This window comes from Triturus cristatus, chromosome 12 (genome assembly GCF_964204655.1).
Source record: "Triturus cristatus chromosome 12, aTriCri1.1, whole genome shotgun sequence".
NCBI classification, from domain to species: domain Eukaryota; kingdom Metazoa; phylum Chordata; class Amphibia; order Caudata; family Salamandridae; genus Triturus; species Triturus cristatus.
Window position 1 is genome coordinate 37,442,899 of NC_140595.1, and position 18,236 is coordinate 37,461,134.

The 18,236-nt window shown below is 41.7% G+C and overlaps 1 protein-coding gene across 2 annotated transcripts in view; it reads right to left on the minus strand.

The window, feature by feature from the left end:
- Positions 1-2,595: 2,595 nt before the first annotated feature.
- The window catches only part of LOC146772341 (beta-1,4-galactosyltransferase 1-like), a 298,282-nt gene continuing 282,641 nt past the window's right edge, over positions 2,596-18,236 (minus strand). The window contains exon 7 of one of the 2 annotated variants that reach the window (XM_085637912.1): positions 2,596-5,988. In XM_085637912.1, coding sequence (XP_085494038.1) covers positions 5,967-5,988 — 22 coding nt within the window. In that variant the 3' untranslated portion in view covers positions 2,596-5,966. The remainder of the gene's footprint in view (positions 5,989-18,236) is intronic. The other variant, XM_085637911.1, reaches the window with a different exon arrangement.

An 18,236-nucleotide genomic window follows, 5' to 3' on the forward strand; every position in this document is an offset into this window, starting at 1 on the left:
AAGAAACTAATTCAGGTTGGTTCGATAAAAGTTGTACTCGCGCTTTGCATGATCTAAAAGTAGCTTTGAGTGCCAAACCTCGTAACCCCACTAATGTCAAAAGCTGTAGAGTTAATTATAAACTATCCCTTGCCAAGAGGAAAAGAGAACTTCAAGAAGAGGCTTGGGATAACCTCAATTTAGCCGCAGACACAAAAAATAGCAAACTTTATTGGCAGACTATCAATAGCTCCTTTTTAAAAAATGACAGAGTTCCAGAGTTATCTTCACATGTAGATTGTAATTCATGGATCGAACATTTTTTAAATTGTTTTTAATCCAGGTGGGATTGTTTTAGATTTAATACTGGATAAGGACCTTTCCTGGCCCAGGCTACCGTTGAATATAAGCCTTGAGGAGGTTTATGAGGGATTAAACAATAGCAAAGGAGGTAAAGCCCCCGGCCCAGACGGGGTCCCGTTGGATCTCTATAAATCTGAACCGCATTTGTGGGCCCCTCTTTTAACCAGATTTTTTAATGCAACTGCAGAGGGTCAGTTGCCCATTTCATGGGGCCAGTCTTTAATTATTTCTCTTTTTAAAAAAGGCTCTAAGTCTGAGGCGAGCAACTACTGCCCCATTTCTTTACTGGACTCCTCTATCAAAATTCTGAGTAGAATAATGCTAAAAAGACTAGAAAAATGGGCCATAGACAATTCAATTTTATCAAAGGCACAATATGGCTTCAGGAAAGGCCTGGGTACTTTGGAGCAGTGCGTTAACCTCGACCTTTTGGTCAATAAATACACTGTTGCCAAGGAAGGGAACCTGTTCCTCTGCTTCGTAGACCTGAGCAGCGCTTTTGATCTGGTGGATCATGAAATTTTGTGGGACATCTTGTTAGAACTTGACGCCCCAAAGGAGTGCGTTTATTTCCTGGCGCGGCTCTATTCACAATTATCTTGTAAGGTCCGTTATGGCCCCCAGGGTGAGTGCACACCTTTTTTTTAAAGTTGCAAGAGGCATCAGACAGGGTTGCGTATTGCGTATTTTCACTATTTATTAATCAAATTGACTCAATTTTATGTAAGCTACCCTCGGATGCCCCTATCATAGATGGGAGCGTAACCCCAATTCTATTGTACGCTGATGACGCCGTACTTTTATCAAGAACACAGGTTGGGTTACAACGCCTTATAGATAGATTTGTGTCATTTATCAACGATAGAAAATTGGTAGTTAACAAGACCAAGACTTTTGCAATGGCTTGTGGTAGGAAAGTCAAATCAACCACCACCACCTTTTATATTGATAAAGCCAAGATTGAAACGGTCAAATGGTTTTGCTACCTAGGAATAACATTTTCAGGAGACGGGAAATGGATACAAGAGGATGAAAATGTTAGACCAAAGATGAGTAGAAATACCAATAGTATTTTTAGATTTGCCGCTAAATTGGGTCAAAGGAGGATAAAAGAAATGATGACAATCTATAACGCCAGGTGTATTTCATCGGCACTATACGGGGCGGGCGTGTGGGGTCACCATAGTGTGAATGCACTACAGAATGATGAAAATAAGTTTAAAAAAAAACTATTATGTGTTCCCCCATCAGCATCTACCCTGCTAATTCACAAGGAAGTAGGCATAGACCATGTTGCGGACCTGGCTGCACTACGCCCATTATTACTTTGGCCATCTATCTGGTCTAAAAACGAAACGATTTTTACGCAATCAATTATCAAAGACTGTCTGAGGCTTGATAACTCATTATGTATACCCTGGCTGAGCTATATCTATTATTGGTTTAACCTTTTATTCGACTGTAATATCCGTCTGAACCCTGAGGCTTCAGGACTGATACCTAAGAAAGACTTAAAATCGAAGTTTCTCTAATACAAGAATGCGGCCAGAGAGAAGCAGTCTAGAAATTTAACAACTACTGTACTTTATAGTGATTTGAATCTGAGAAAAGGTTTCCAGGCCTACCTTTCTTTTGTCACACGTAATTCTCATCGCTTTGTTTTAACGCGCATAAGGCTGGGGATTGTCCACCATTTAGTTTCATTCCCCCATATGAAAATCAGATCCGATTATATGTGCCCCTGCGACAATGTTTCGAAACAAAGCTGCTGCCATTTTTTACTGTTTTGTAAATTTTATAGTCATTTTAGGAGGTTTTATCTTAAACCCATCTTTTTAAAATATAATGTTCGGTCCACCAAATCTGCATTGAAGTTATTAACAACTCTGGAAAGCCCTGACATTTGTTTTTCAACCGCAACTTACGTGTTAAAATGTGTATTTATAAGGAAGTCTATAATTGTTCCTGTATAGCTCCCGTTGATTTGCGTATTTTGCACATTTATCTTGTACTGTTAGTAATTTTCCATGTACTACAAACCTTGAGCTCTGTTTTAGATGCATATCGCACTTTAATATTATTTCTTTTCGCCTCTTTGCACTTTACATGTACGGTTTTTTAGCACATTTGTCATTTTATGCGAAATTTGCACTTTATCTCTGAAGGCTTCTCTGCTTTGCATGGAAAATGGTCACATCCATACATAAAAATACAGTGTGTATTTTGAAGAAGGTTTTTTCACAGGCTATGTAATTTTATTTAATGTTTTATTGTTTGCTTGCTTATATGGTTGTATTCTTCCAACCGAATAAAAGCTTTTGAAATTGAAATTGATAAATCCTTACAAACTCTGGTAGAGGAAAAAATCCTATTTACATTTTGCAACAATGCTACAATTTTGACAAAAAAGATGAAAATGCCCCTAAACCTAAAGGTATATCTACCCTTTATCCGAAGTGTACCCATATCCGAATGCCTCAAGCGCAACACAGGTCCCCAAACATATGTCTGATCTTAAATTGATCCCTTACACTCACAAGAACCTTAGTCCTCACCCCAAGTTCAACCCTTGTCCTATGAGTTGACCTAGCAGTTAACACTATCTCTAATCCTAACCCTCACACTACATCTAACACTGACCCAACAGTAACCCGCCATAGTCCTAGCTCCATCCACTCAAACCACAAACCTTCCCTCTAAACTAATATTGTTCCTTTAACTAACAGACTAAACCGACCCCTGGCAATAGCCTTAACCCATACCTTAACATGGTACAGCCCCAACTCTGACACCAACTAAACACTGACATTACTGTGGGTGTATGTCAGGATACTAAGCAAAAACATATTATTCAACAAAATTATAATTAACAAAATATTGACGACCAAAATATTGTGAAAATGAGTATATAAAAGTAAGAATAGATTGACTATTTGTAACTCACCATCTTCATACCTTGAAGGTAGATAATTATCTTGAAAGTACATAGGGGAGAGGAGTTGGCCTAACGGCTAGGGCGGTATACCTCGAATCTGGGAAACTGGGTTTGAGTCTCGGCAACGACGTTAAACATCCTGTGATTCTGAGCAAATCACTTAACCTCCCTGTGCCTAACAAAAATGAATGCGTGTCCTCATGTAACGCAACTCGTGCTATGTAAAGTGCTCTGATACCCGATTTGGGTCAAGTTCGGGCTATATATACAAAAAAAAACATAAATGTGAACTTAGGAGTAGTAAACTTTGACTTAACTATATATACTGTCACAAAAGTTTTGTAGTTGATATTCTGGCTATGCTTTTTTTTTTTAAGCACAATATTTAAAATGTGATAGTCTGGTACTAACTATAGCCACAACTATCAATATCTATCCTTACCATAACCCAAGCCATCACTCGAATTCTAACAATAACTGTAGTCACAGCCCCAAAAAACATAAGTAAATCGGACATAGTCTTAATTATAACTCTAGCAATAAACCTAACCCTGGCAGTATCTGTCTTTAACCCAAATCCTCAACCGAATACTAACTCCAACCCTACACCTAACCGTAACCTTAAACCAAATTCTCAACCCAACCCTAAAACTAAATTTAACCCTAAACAGAACCCTTGCAGAAATCCTGACTTTGATGCTTAACATAACTGTGATTTAACCCAATTCCTCAATCTAACTCAAACACCAACTCCAATTCTTAACCTAACATCAAGCATAACCATAGGCCTAACTCTAACTTATTGCCCTAATACTGCCACTAATAGTGCACTGATACATTTCAGTGAGCCTAGCCTTGGCTCTGAACCAAAGCATAACTCTAACCACAATTTTGTAAGTCGGCACAGCATTGTTGCATTTACTGTGGAGATTCTGTCATCATTAAATGTATTTCACATACTGAAAAATACACTTTGACTTTTTAAATAAAGTTTAACTCTAAATATTTAGTAAAATATTGTTTTAACGTTTCTTTCTGTGATCAACTTAGAAGAAAGCCACCTTTACAAACAATTTTTATTTGAGACTACCGACGTCACCGCGATGTCTGTAGTCGCGAAGAACGTGTGGTTTATACAAAATGTAAAACATATATCTATAGACATATTCTACGGTATATTTAACAGTAGAGCTTTGACCGTGTATTTTTCAAACTCATATTTTTATAGTGAGTTTACAAAATAATCGCCTTCAAACACTGTTTTCCGTTTCCGCAAAGACAGCGAAAGATGGGATGATGTCGGTAATCGCGATCCCCTACGGACACGTTGCGAAAACGGAAAACAAAAGCAGACATTCAATAGCCACCAACACATCCAAAAATAATATATAAAAAAATCCATTCTGAACATTACCCTACACATATTACCATATACATATTCTTTTAAAGCACATTTTGTACTAAGTTTCTTTATAAACCATCTTTCAGACCTATTTTCTCTTTTCGCAGTTATTCGGGTCGTCGTGATGAAGTCTTTAGCCACAACAATCGCTCCTTTTCCATAAAGTTAAAGTATTGTAGGAAGCGGGCTTTGTATATCTTATAATAAAGTAAGGTACAGTGTGCACAGAGTCCAGTGGATCCCCAAAGGTAGGCAGAAGTTAAAGTAGATAATACCTTACTCTCTATTTGTGGTAGTGTGGGCGAACAGTAAGGCTTTATCAGAGGGTAGTGTTAAGCATTTATTGCACGCACTCAGGCAAGAAATAATGTCACACAAGACTGAACTCTGACCAATTTGTTTTGTATATAAAAATATTTTAGTTGTATTTTGTTTCTAGAGCCTGGCCAGGCCTGGTGCAGGTGAGTGAAATAATACTTTGCAGGAATACAGTTGAGTGCCGTATGTAATTGGCTTGGATACAGCTAGGCCAATTATTCAGAAACAGTTTAAATTACTTTTCAGTGTGATATGCTTGATATCAAACTGGGACATTTCCTAAATAAAAGGTAAGTAAATCAGTTTTTGTAAGCACTCAGTTTCTTAGGTTTTCATACAATTTTAGAACTCCCCACTTAGAACATTTTTCACAGAAAAGCAGTCAATGCAATCCAATGGGAGGAAATTAAGGTATCAGTTTACAGGTAAGTACTTGGTTTTTGGGAGTTTTTTTTCTGGGGTGAGAACAAGGGTTCCCCCAGGGTCAAGGATGCACTGCAAGACCACCCTCGGCAGCCTCAGCAGCACTAGGGCGGCCGGGTGCAGAGTGCTGAGGCCCAATGTTATTCAATGAGGGATAGGGGGGCCTCCAGTTGGTGGCTGCTCAGGAGCAGGCCACCGATTTGTGGGAGCAAAGCTCCTGGAATTAAGCTCAGGGCAAAGGGAGGTTCAAGTTAGCACAAAGGAGTGCACCCACAGCAGCTCAGGGAAGGCCCTATTGTTTTCAAAGGGAGTTGCCGGTTTTGGATTTTGTCTGCAGGCTCGGTCCAGGAAGTCTCCCAGGTGGAACCAACACCTGGGCAGGTAAGTTGGAGGGCTCGAGGACGCAGGTGCACCTCAGGTCCTCTTCTCCGTTGCAGCCAGATGCAGGGGTGCCTTCTGAGGTCGGATTTCACCTTACTAGGTCACTCGCGTTTGAGGGGGTCTCCGTGCAGAGGCTGCAGGCGACGTCGGGAAGTCCTGGAGGGGTCAACCCAGGGTGGGCTCAAATCTGAAATGAATTTTTTTATTGTTCAGTTAATACAAACTTACAGTATAACACACTTATATTCGTTTCATATGTATTATCATTATTGAACAACTTTTAAAAAACACAATTTAAAATAAGGGCTAATCAATCCCACAGTAAGAAACACTCAATTCATCTTGATAAAACTACCTAAAAAAACCCTACATATTAGGTGCTTTCGCGCAAATCGTGGTCCACCTACTATTTCCTCTTTACCTAAAGTGCCCTATTTTCTCCGTTGATTACTAACATGCAACACCCTATAAATAAACCCAATCATTCCTGTGGTATGGTCTACCAATTTTAGCACCTAACATTACGGAACCAGCTTACCACGTGTAAAGCTTCAAAGTGCAATGTGCCTTTTCTTAAAGTCCTCTCTCAGCTTGACGGTGATAAGCCCTAATTATTTCACGTTGTTCTAGATGCTCATGTAATGTTAGGATGCAGCTCTACTCGGTCTGCCGTTCTAAGCGATTTGTTCCTAAATTAATAGGATACTAGCAGTAAAAGCCCTTTACTGAGCACAGTTAACCAGTTTCCCCTCTGCAATATCTACAAACTTTAAAAATCTTCCTGTAAATTGTAAAACTTTTCCCTGCAGGCTGGCTATTACTGCTTGGCGGCATGTACGTATAGCTTGATGGTTAAAATCCTGCCTAAACAGACTTCTGCGTTCGGCTGTTAAAGCTGGGCAACTATAGACTATACGGCAAATGTCTTCTGTCTTGTAATTGCAGAGACGACATGACCTAACACTACTCAGTTTTTTCCAGGCTGGAGTGTCACTGCGGAATGGAAAATTGCTAAGCCGGAGTCTCAAGAGCTTCAGCTTTGCATTTAGAACATTCAGGCCCCCCAGATAATTCTGGGGTTTTAGCTGGCTGTATGATGCAATTACCACCCACGCATGAGATCCTTTCGCCAATGTCTCTCTAGCCATTAGTGATGATATTTTCTTACTGCTTCTGTTAATAACTCTATTAAATGCAGACTGAGAGAGAGTTAAGGCCTATACTTGTTCAACCTTAAAAAAGGATATAGCCAAATTGAAATATTCATGCACCTTCATATGTTTACGATCGCTTATTGCCTCCCAAACAACGAACTTAAGAGTGGAGTTGTCGTTTCTGAGTTAATGGCAAAATTTCAAATATGCCCCCAATCTGTTTAAGTACTCTTCTCAGCCCAAACTCGGATTTGTGCTGGCGATGCCTGCTGTGGGAGATTGACCAGGCGATGATATGTTCTTCTTACAAGCTTGTCTATGATTTTATTTGCCTTCCTTCTTAAAATCTCCACCCCATATGTCAGAGATGGTCCTTGGACTCTGGAGTGCTGGCGGTTCTCGCTTGGACCGGTGGGCCACTCTGACTCGGGCCGTATGGGTTGGGTGCAGTGATGATTCCAGACGTCCTGTTTCTTTGTCTTCAGCAGGCTCGGTGTCTTTCTTTGGTGATTCTTTTGAACAGAGCTGCTGTCGTCAGGTGATCCAGTCTTTGTTGAAGGCAGTCAGTCCTTCCAGGGGTTCTGGAGGTCACTGGCTGCAGGACAAGGTGACTTTTGGCACAGGATCTCTGAAAACTGCAGACAGGCCGGTAGGGCTGTGCCAAGTCAGTTCTTCTCTGCAGTCTCCTCCATGGTACCTTTTATAAGGGACTTACATGTGGCCAGAGGGGTGCCAATTGAGAGTGCCAATGTACAGTTTTGGGAAAGAACACAGGCCCTGGGAACCTGAATGGCAGGGACCCAGGGCACAGCAAGTCAAAGTGCATCAGAAATCTGGCAAAAAGTGGCACATTACTCCAACAGAAACCCAGCTTCCTACAAGTATTTTACAGTCTAGGGGTTTATCACTGTACACTTCAAACTCATGTTTTTCTAGTGTATTTCTAGAACAATCATCTCTAAAACCTATTTTCTGTTTTCGTGGTGAGGCCAGAGATCGCGATGACGTCGGTAATCGTGATCCCCGTGGTTACGTCACGGAAGCATAAAGCAAAGGCAGGAATTAAATAGCCACCACCACATTAAAAAATTATAACTATATAATTCGTTCTAACCATCACAGTAGATAACTCACTATGTAAATAACTTTATAAAACATTTATCAATATCTCTATAACAATGTCATTAATGATTCATTGATTTTTTATATTTTCACCAATATTCGCAACAACATTGATAATCGCGATGTCCCCTCAATGGTACAAGGTGGTCCACGCTAGTGGTTGCAGCGTCACCACAAATATCGATGGCAATTAAAAAAAACAATTTTGAACGCATAACTTGTGTCACTAACACCCCCATTTCTCAACTATGGTGTCAGAGTATCTCCACACAGACCCCTTAAGTGGGCTTTCACACAGATTTTCAGCCCTGGGAACCATTCCCGTTAGATAAAATGGCAGCCACAACTTTCTGTTCAGGTTGCGTCCAGCCAATCAGAGCATTCCCGTTTGAGCATGCATTTGCGATTCATCGCAAAACCACAGTGAAAAAAAAACGTGGTCAGAGAGTTCACTATTATTTTAAACTTACATTTCTCAACAACTACTGAATTGATTTACACCAAATAAGCAAAAGGCACTTCCTTGAACATACATCTACCTCCCTGCCAAATTTGATGTAAGTCCGTTCAGCGGTTCTGGCTGTAGGTGTGGCTAAATGTTACTATGGGAATTAACATTACAAACGCAACCTTATTTCGCACGCCAAATTCTTGGTCCTCACTGCACGGATCAATATCACATCGAAGTCTAACCTTGAAGAAGGTCAGTGACAGTGGTGACGTGTTGTATTATCCGGTCTGGGCTTACAGAACCCAATGGGAGTGGCTGTTAAGTTGTGAGCTGTAAAGAGACTTGCATTGATACTTCATACCATGGTTCCCATGTTATTCTGATACTGGAGAAGAGTACATTGGTATTGACACTATTGAACTATGTGTACTTCATGAAGGGAGGAGGAGAGAAGAAAGGAAGAAAACAAATGCTACAATACAATTGTTGGATTCTTGAGGCGCTCCCTTTTGTGTGTTTTTTCAGTTTTAATTTATTTAGGGCTTTGGAGTAGCTTGACAATTAGAGGGTGAGTGCAAACCACTATTACCTTGTGGAACTAACACCTATTCAGCTGTCTTTAGCCAGAACTACTCTTGCTTTGGGATTATTGGTACCGCGGAAAGGCCTGGAGACAGGCTCAACTGGAGAGGGAAAGGCGCGGTTACATCTTTGTGTCTCCCTGTTGGGGTAAGTGCTTCCGGGGAGGAGGGAAGTGCTTATCTACCCGCCACAGAGCTTAGGTAAAAGGCCGAACAAATAATCACGACCACGGCATCACCCGTCCCTTACATGGAGCAGTGTATTATATATATATATATATATATATATATTTTGCTTCCAATGACGCGGCACACAGGGATTAAGTTTCATTAGTTTATTCAGCAAACACTCAGACCAACGCGTTTCAGCCTCCTGGCTTTGTTCACGGTCAGTGAGCCCTCTTTTCTTTCTACATATATACCATATAGCCATTATGTGGCATTATGGGATCTGTAGTTTATAATTACAAAGTACATAGTAAATGTGCATTTTACGAGGAAAAATTAGGCAATTAAGTTATTCAATTCATAACTGTTACTTAGCATTGCAGTCCATGTAATTCGCGTTTAGCAGCAAATACCTTTAAGACATGTATAGTACCATAAGTCCCTACTTCAGTAGAATTGACTATGTATTTGGTATAGTACCAATGTCGTTAATTCTATTAAAAAGATTTTCTCTTTTTGACTATAACTCTCAGCGTAATTTTACCCACTAAGAAATCGCAAGTAGAAAATTTAATCATCAATCTTTCACGTCGATGGGGTCGGAAGACGCCGCCGAATCAAGAGTCTCCCAGCAGGTGAGTGGGAAACAATTTTATACAAAGTAGCGGACTGCAGCGACTTGCTTGCTATCCGAAGACAGGACCGCACCGTAAACAGTACGGCGGTCGCGGGAGCGACAAGTAGGGATTTAAGTTAAAGAAATCAACAGCAGTTGAATTGCAATAACACTCAGTTGTGTAGATAGGCAAAGACTATCATTATCATTGCAAGATGGAAGCGCGAGCAGCAAAACGAGCAAGTAAAGCGGCGACAATGTTTAAAAACCCAATGGGAATTCAAACTGAAACAGCAACCACGAGTGAACAGCATAAAGTACCAAATACTTTGAAACAATCATTCAATGAAGCAGAAAGAATGTACAAAAAGGAAATCAACAAAAGTTGGGAGATCATTTCCCTGGAGAACTACATAGAAGTAAACAGAATACCAAGAGGTTTGCGTATTTTCACTTTACCGACACATCCAGAAACGAAGGTAGAACTTCTAAACGAATGGGTAGAAAATAATCAACAATGTTCGCTGAATATGATGCGCATACTAATAAAACATGCCAAAATAGATGTCGTGGAGATCACTAAAAAAATCGAAGAAATCGAGGATCTTATTAAGCAACAAACCAATAAAGAGGACATGGCAAAATTGCGCAAGGAGATGGATGGTAGATTAGAAAAATACGAAACAGAAATTGAAGAACGAAAACAACGAAAATTCAAAAGGGATGAACAGGACTATGCCCAGGGTAGAATATTGACCTTTGCCAGACGATTTGATGCACTTAAAAAGAACTTTCCAACTCAACAACAATCAAGCACTCCTACAAGCAGTGTTGAATCAGATGTAAGTGACGGTGAACTATCCAATGCAATGAGTGGAGTGACCCCAATGAATTTTTTAGAGGAAATGCGACTGATGAACTTAGACAAAACATTAGCCCGGGGAAGAGGTCGCGGAAGACCCTTAAGCCGAGGGCGGGGAAGAGCGATGCCGAACAGGGAACAAGAACAGGAACAAGAAAAACAAGACGAGCGAAAAGGAAAAAGTTTTTACCCACTAAGAAATCGCAAGTAGAAAATTTAATCATCAATCTTTCACATTACGAATTAACTCAAGAAGAAAAATCACTACTAAACAAAGGCCTATCCTTTTGCCCTGAGAACCACTTCAACTACACTCAAGTTAGAATTGATTTATATAAGTATATCCGGAAGCTAAAATTAGCTAAAGTCCATGCACGCAAACCAGAAAAACCAACAGTTTCAACAACAACAAATATACAGAACAATGAAACATGGACGATAAATGAAATACCGGAACTCCAGGATATGTTTGACCTCATGTATAATCAGAATGAGGAAGAAATATCGGAAACGCAATTGGTTACCCACCTAAATATAGCGACTGACAAAAGAATCGAAAGCGGCTTAAAAAGAAAATCCAGATTTTGTCCCACTCTTTCTTCGGGGAACAAGTTTGATTTATTCTCGGACGCCATCATTGAGGAACTGGAAAAAATGCCAAAAAAGAGAAATGAAAAAACTCAAAGAGAAAACTTAACAAAAAAGGAAAGGCAAGCTATCACTAAGTTAGTGGACAACAAGAAGCTGACCATCAAACCCGCTGATAAAGGGGGAAATGTTGTCATTATGAATACACAAGATTATGTGAAAGAAGCTCTACGCCAGTTGAATGACGCAACCAACTATTGCAAAATAAAAGCAAATCCAATTAACAACATGACAATGGAATTGAATACGTTTTTACAATCATCTCAAGAAAAAAATCTTTTGAGCGTAGAAGAATTTAAATTTCTCACTAACGATTTTCCTATTATACCCACAATATACTTTCTGCCTAAAATTCACAAGACCCTTACAAATCCACCGGGAAGACCGATTGTTTCATCCTGTGAATCATTGTACGAGAACATGTCCCACTATGTGGATACTTTTTTGGCACCAATTGCCAAATCAATGAGCTCATATATACAAGATACGGGCGATTTCCTTCGGATTCTAGAAGGAATAAACTGGTGCAAACAATATCTTTTAATCACTATTGACGTAGTATCCTTGTATACGTCTATCAGGCATGAAGTAGGGCTCAGAGCATGCAAATACTTTCTGAGCCAAAGAAACATTTCAGAACTTCAACATACCAACATGCTACTTCAAATGATTGAAATGTGTTTAACAAACAATGTTTTTCTCTTCAATAAACAGCTGTACAGACAACAGTGTGGTACGGCTATGGGCATATAATTTTCTCCGAACTACGCCAATATCACCATGGGCTGGTGGGAGAAGGTGGTAGCATGGAGTTCCGAAAATCAAGCAGAATTTAACAACATAATACTATGGGTCCGTTACATCGACGATTTATTTATAATTTGGAACAGATCACAACAGAGCTTCGAACAATACTATGCAAAATTGAACAATAACGACATTGGTTTATCTTTCACATGTACCTCAAGCAAAAAAGAAATTGACTTTCTGGATACCAAAATCTACATTAAAGGCAATAAAATCCATTCTACACTGTTTCGCAAAAAAACAGCGACAAACAGCATTCTTTATGGCACCAGCTTCCATCCGACCAGTCTGATTAAGAGTATCCCCTATGGTGAGTTCACCCGATTAAAACGAAATTGTTCTGAACCGAAGGATACAGAGAATCAGATTGCAGCATCAATGGATAGACTGAGAGCGAGAGGCTACAATGAAAGAAATTTACAAAAAGCGAAGAAAAGGATTGACATGAAATCAAGAACAGAAATTCTCAAACCCAGAAGCAAAAATCAGGAAAAAGATCAAATACCAAGATTTGTCACAACCTACAGTAAGGAGAGTGGCCAAATAATGAATAAAATCAAGAAATATTGGCACCTGATTTCTAGTGATCCGGATATAGGAAAAACATTAGGAAACGGACCAATGGTATCGTATAGAAAGACCAAATCCCTGAAAGATGCACTAGTACTGAGCCATTTCAAAGAAAGTGAACAAATAAATTGGTTGGAACATCAACAAAAAGGCTTCAAAAAGTGCAATACATGCAAAGCATGCAAGATCGGAAGAAATGTGAACTCCTTTACAGAACCTGATGGTAAAATATTCAAAATAGATCAAATAATTACATGCACATCAACACATGTGGTATACGTAATTGAATGCAATTGTGGAATGCAGTACATTGGTAGCACAATCTGTATGTTGAAGAAGCGCATCCTTGAGCATATAAGAGCAGTAAAAAACAAAGACATGACCTACGCTACTGCCAAACATATGGCATCATGCCAAGGAAGTAATTGGAGAGCGATGAGTTTCTTTGGAATTCATATGATATCACAAGATGAGCGAGGAGGAAATCGTATAAAGAAATTACGACAAATTGAATCGAAATGCATCATCCGACTGAGGACGAAGACCCCGAAAGGGATAAACAACGATGAAGAACTTTATGTGCACTTAGACTGAAAATTGATTGAAACTGAACAATAATACGATTAAGAATAGCACAATTTGAAAGATATTTGAAAACCGCTGAAAACATAGTTTTGGGTACTATACCAAATTACGCTGAGAGTTATAGTCAAAAAGAGAAAATCTTTTTAATAGAATTAACGACATTGGTACTATACCAAATACATAGTCAATTCTACTGAAGTAGGGACTTATGGTACTATACATGTCTTAAAGGTATTTGCTGCTAAACGCGAATTACATGGACTGCAATGCTAAGTAACAGTTATGAATTGAATAACTTAATTGCCTAATTTTTCCTCGTAAAATGCACATTTACTATGTACTTTGTAATTATAAACTACAGATCCCATAATGCCACATAATGGCTATATGGTATATATGTAGAAAGAAAAGAGGGCTCACTGACCGTGAACAAAGCCAGGAGGCTGAAACGCGTTGGTCTGAGTGTTTGCTGAATAAACTAATGAAACTTAATCCCTGTGTGCCGCGTCATTGGAAGCAAAATTGATGAAACTGGGTCTGGATCCGACCCCTACGCAGAGCACCCGCACTTGAGCGCGCAGGATCGATTGGATCCCATTGTGGCAAATATATATATATATATATATATATATATATATATATATATATTTACATATATACATAATTTATTGCAGTGTATATATCTATCCAAGAAAGAAGGGACTCAAACTGATGGATTTACCAAAGAACAAAAATATATTTCCACTAAAACGTTTCAGCTCCGCCTTCCTCAGGTGGTACAAGGTGGTTTGCTCAGTGGCTGCACAGCTGACACTGCTGTTTTTTCAAAAAGCATCAGGAGTGAAGATTTCATTTGGAATGTGGAATTAATGCAGTCCTGAGAGCTCTTGAGATATGCAGCAATCGGGTGGTATTGTCAGTAATGTTTAGTCCATCTGGATGCAGTGATTTTAAACGGTACATCCAGAAGTTTTCACTGGAGTCCAGAAGTTCTTCCTTTAAGACACGTTCCACTGGAAAAATCTTTAATTTCAGCTGTGCATCCACAGAGCAAACCATCTTGTACTACCTGAGGAAGGCAGAAGCTGAAATGTTGTAGTGGAAATTAATTTTGTTCTTTGGTAAATCCATCTGTTTGAGTCACTGCTTTCTTGGGTATTTTATTTCTTTGTGACTCATTGTATCCTGGGGGTCCTGATTTTTGCCCTGGCTGGCAGTTGGGTTCTTGTGATCCTTCCTCTTCAAGTATATATCATTGTTACAAAAAAAATAGAAATCACTTTTTTTCTACTGTTTTCCCTTGTGTGTGTCTTACTTTCTGGGAATGCGGCATTGTTTAAGGAATTGCAATAGTAATTATTGCACTCTTGTCCACTTTATCACTGAGGAAAAAAATTAAATTAGCTAACTCTTCTAGGAGTCACACCAGACGTCTTTAAGACATACTTCTACCTCCTGAACTTTGCAGAAAATGTAATTAATTCCCAACTAATGGCTGGTTCCTCAAAAAAGATTAGCTCTTGCATGGTAAGAATATACAGTTCTTCTATCGGATTTCCCTGATCTGTGCCAGTTTTTTGTTCATACTTAATCCTTTTTTCACCTCTCATTTGCTGATGGAGTACCACTTGCACTCTGCTTATTTGGTGCGTCCCCTTCATACGATGGATAGCATGGGATTAGTTCAGTTGGTTCAGGGGTCCATAGATGAAGCGGGTCACATGCTTGATGGCATATTTTCTAATCACCCACTTCTCACGGGTCGTTGCCTATCACGTGGTCTGACCACTTCGCGGTATAGTTTAACTTGGTTGTATCTTTTAATTCAACTGCCCCCAACATCTTATCCAAGCCACTTAAAACTCATGCTTGGAATAAAATCAGTTCTCACCTCTTTGAGGAGTTTTTATTGGTTATACAGCCTGAGTATTGTGACAATGTTGGGACAGTCATTACAGCTTTTTAGGTCTCTTCGAGACATGTTGTATTCAGGATATGGGCTTTGGGCTCCGCCTATCTTTTTAATTGGCTCCCTCTACTGTTCTTCATAAATGGCTGCTATTCATTGGTTAATAAACTCAGTAGTCCTTCCTTTTCTACGTTTGTAACCTCCCGTGAGGACTGCCCCTCTTACATGTGCTGTAACTCGTTATGTCACTTATTAGTTTCAGAGCACTCTTTTTTCCTTTGTGCCGCTTTAAGCTCAGCCCCCACACTTGCTTCCTCTCCCTGGCTGCAGCAGACTCCTCCTTGTCCCCCTTCGCTCCCTCTCTTCAGTTGCAGATGCCACCTCCTCCCTCCTGCTTTTCAAACACACGGCCTGGTGTCCCGAACCCTGCCTTCCTAAAGCTGCTGCCGACTGGTTATGACGATGCAAGCTTTTCTGCTAGGTAATCAATAATTAAGTGTCAGTTTGCTGTTAATACATGCGCTTCCTGAGTTTACTGCCTGGCCAGTAGACAGCAGGCAGGCATGGAAGGCATGCAGGCGAGAACAGGCAGTTTTGTCAGTGCACATCGGCCGACCTTGTCACGCTGCTCTCTTCAGAAAACTCTAAACTTTTCATCAAGCTTAGCCAGTCTTCCGTCATACACAGACCTCCCCCTCTGCTCTGATTACTGGAAGCGTCTCACCTTACACGGCTCCAAGTAAAAGCGGCTCCATGCAGGGGCCTTACGGGCAATGCAAACATGCAAAGGAGCACACCGTGTACCAAACACACTTTAATTTATGCACTCTTTGTGTTTGCCCATGTAAATAATGGCTGGGTAATCACTAATTGGGTGCGCCGCCACCTAGCCAGTGCATGCACTTGCCGAGTGGTAATCATTAATTAAGTACACGTAGGCAGAACAGGAGCTTGCAGAGTTTGCTTTTTAATGCCTCCTGGGCAGCCCCATTCCCCCCTTAAAGTTGTAATTCGACTCTTGGCAGTCCCTTGGCCAAAGTTGCCGAAATGCGACCCTCCCCCCTGTCCCCCAGTGTCCTGCCACACTCACTTTTTCCCCATTCCCTTAGCAACCACTCTTTTCTAACACACTAAACCCTGTATTCACTTAGCACCATTTCTTTGGCTGATGTAGCAATAAACCGACAGGCATGGATCCTGAGACCTCCGACTTCGGTCTCAGGATCACACTCTCCCTGCAGCTCCGCGGTGCTCTGCGTCGCCTGCCTGCCCCACCGTTGCAAGGTTCGAATCTACCCTGAGTCAGGTCTTGTTTTCTCCGCTCTGTTCCTCCTCATTTTACTTCCTTGTGCGTAAAACTGTTTTTTTCCGCTCTATGCCCTTAATGTTACTTCTTTGTGCATGACCGCTGTTTAATCTTGTTTTTCCATGCTGTGCCTCTTATTATACTTCTTGTGCCCGACTGCTGTTTTATTTTGGTATTGTGACCATTGTGCCTCACTGCTGTGCCCGTTTTCTTTTCTCCCCTCTCCACTCTTTTTCCCGCCGTTCCCCCCATGCAACCAGACCGCAGCCAGCGCCAGGACCCCTGGTTCTCCGAGACCTAACCGCTATGACTCAACCACCCTCCACGCACTCAACCCCGAAAGACACGTCGACTGCGCAAGATCCTCGCCGAACACCACCCACGGGCAGTTCTCGTGCAGACCCTGCCGCAAAACCTTCACCATCGACAGAGCCCCCGCAACCTCTGAAGGAACGCCCGATGCACACACCACTGAAACCCTGACTTGCATCCTGCTCAATGTGCGCTCCCTGCACCGACACGCCATTGAGATCTGGGACCTGCACGACACCCTCTCGCCCAACGTCGCCTTCTTCACGGAAACCTGGACCAACGCCACCTTCGGTCCCGACCTCGCCACCGCCATCCCTGACGGCTACAAGATCCAGAGAAAGGACCGTCCACACCATCCAGGAGGAGGACTCGCAATTGCTCACAAGACCCCCCTCTGCCTCCCCACATCCAGCATGAGTGACCCCCACTCCAACACAGAACACCTCCACTTCCCGATACAGACAAGCCCCAGGACCACGCTACGCAGAACCCTCATCTACAGACCGCCAGGACCTCGCACCCACTACGCAACTACCATCGCCGAGCTCACCGCACCCCACGCCATCACCTCCACGGACTACATTCTACTCAGTGATCTGAACTTCCACCTCGACAACGGCAACGACCCCGACTCCACGACTCTCCGACAACCTTGGGTTGAAGCAGCTCGTCAACATGCCCACCCACAGAGCAGGCCACACCTTCAATCCCATCTTCACGGGAGGAACAAACATCCGCTTCTGCCATACCACCCAGCCCCTCTGGACTGACCACCACTGCGTCCACTTCACCTTCAACACCACCAGCGCACCCAAACCCGCCCTACGCCACCACAACGGAACTGGAGCAAAGTCACAGAGGAGCACCTAAACACCATCCTCCGTCAATAACCCCCCCATCACAGCGACCGACACCAACGCCGTAGCCAGGGAATGTCACCGCTGGGTCTCCCAATGCGCCGACAAGCTTGCACCCCTCTGCCCCCCTGCCAAACAACGCCCGCTGGAAGCTGCCTGGTTCACAACAGAACTTCAAGAGGCCAGATGCTCCTGCAGATGCCTAGAGAAATCCTGGGAAAACCTGAAAACCACGGAAGCACGGAACAACCACAAGAGCACCCTGAAGGAATACCACCAGCGCATAAGACACACCAAATGGACCTTCAAGGGAGACAAAGTCCAGACCAATGCCAATGAACTGTTCAACGTCATACAGCAGATCGCAAAACCCTCCTGCGAAGCCACGGACATCACACCTTCCCAGGAACACTGCAACAAGTTCAGCTCCTACTTCCATCTGAAGATCAAGGCCCTCTACACGACAACTTCAGCGAACCAACGATGA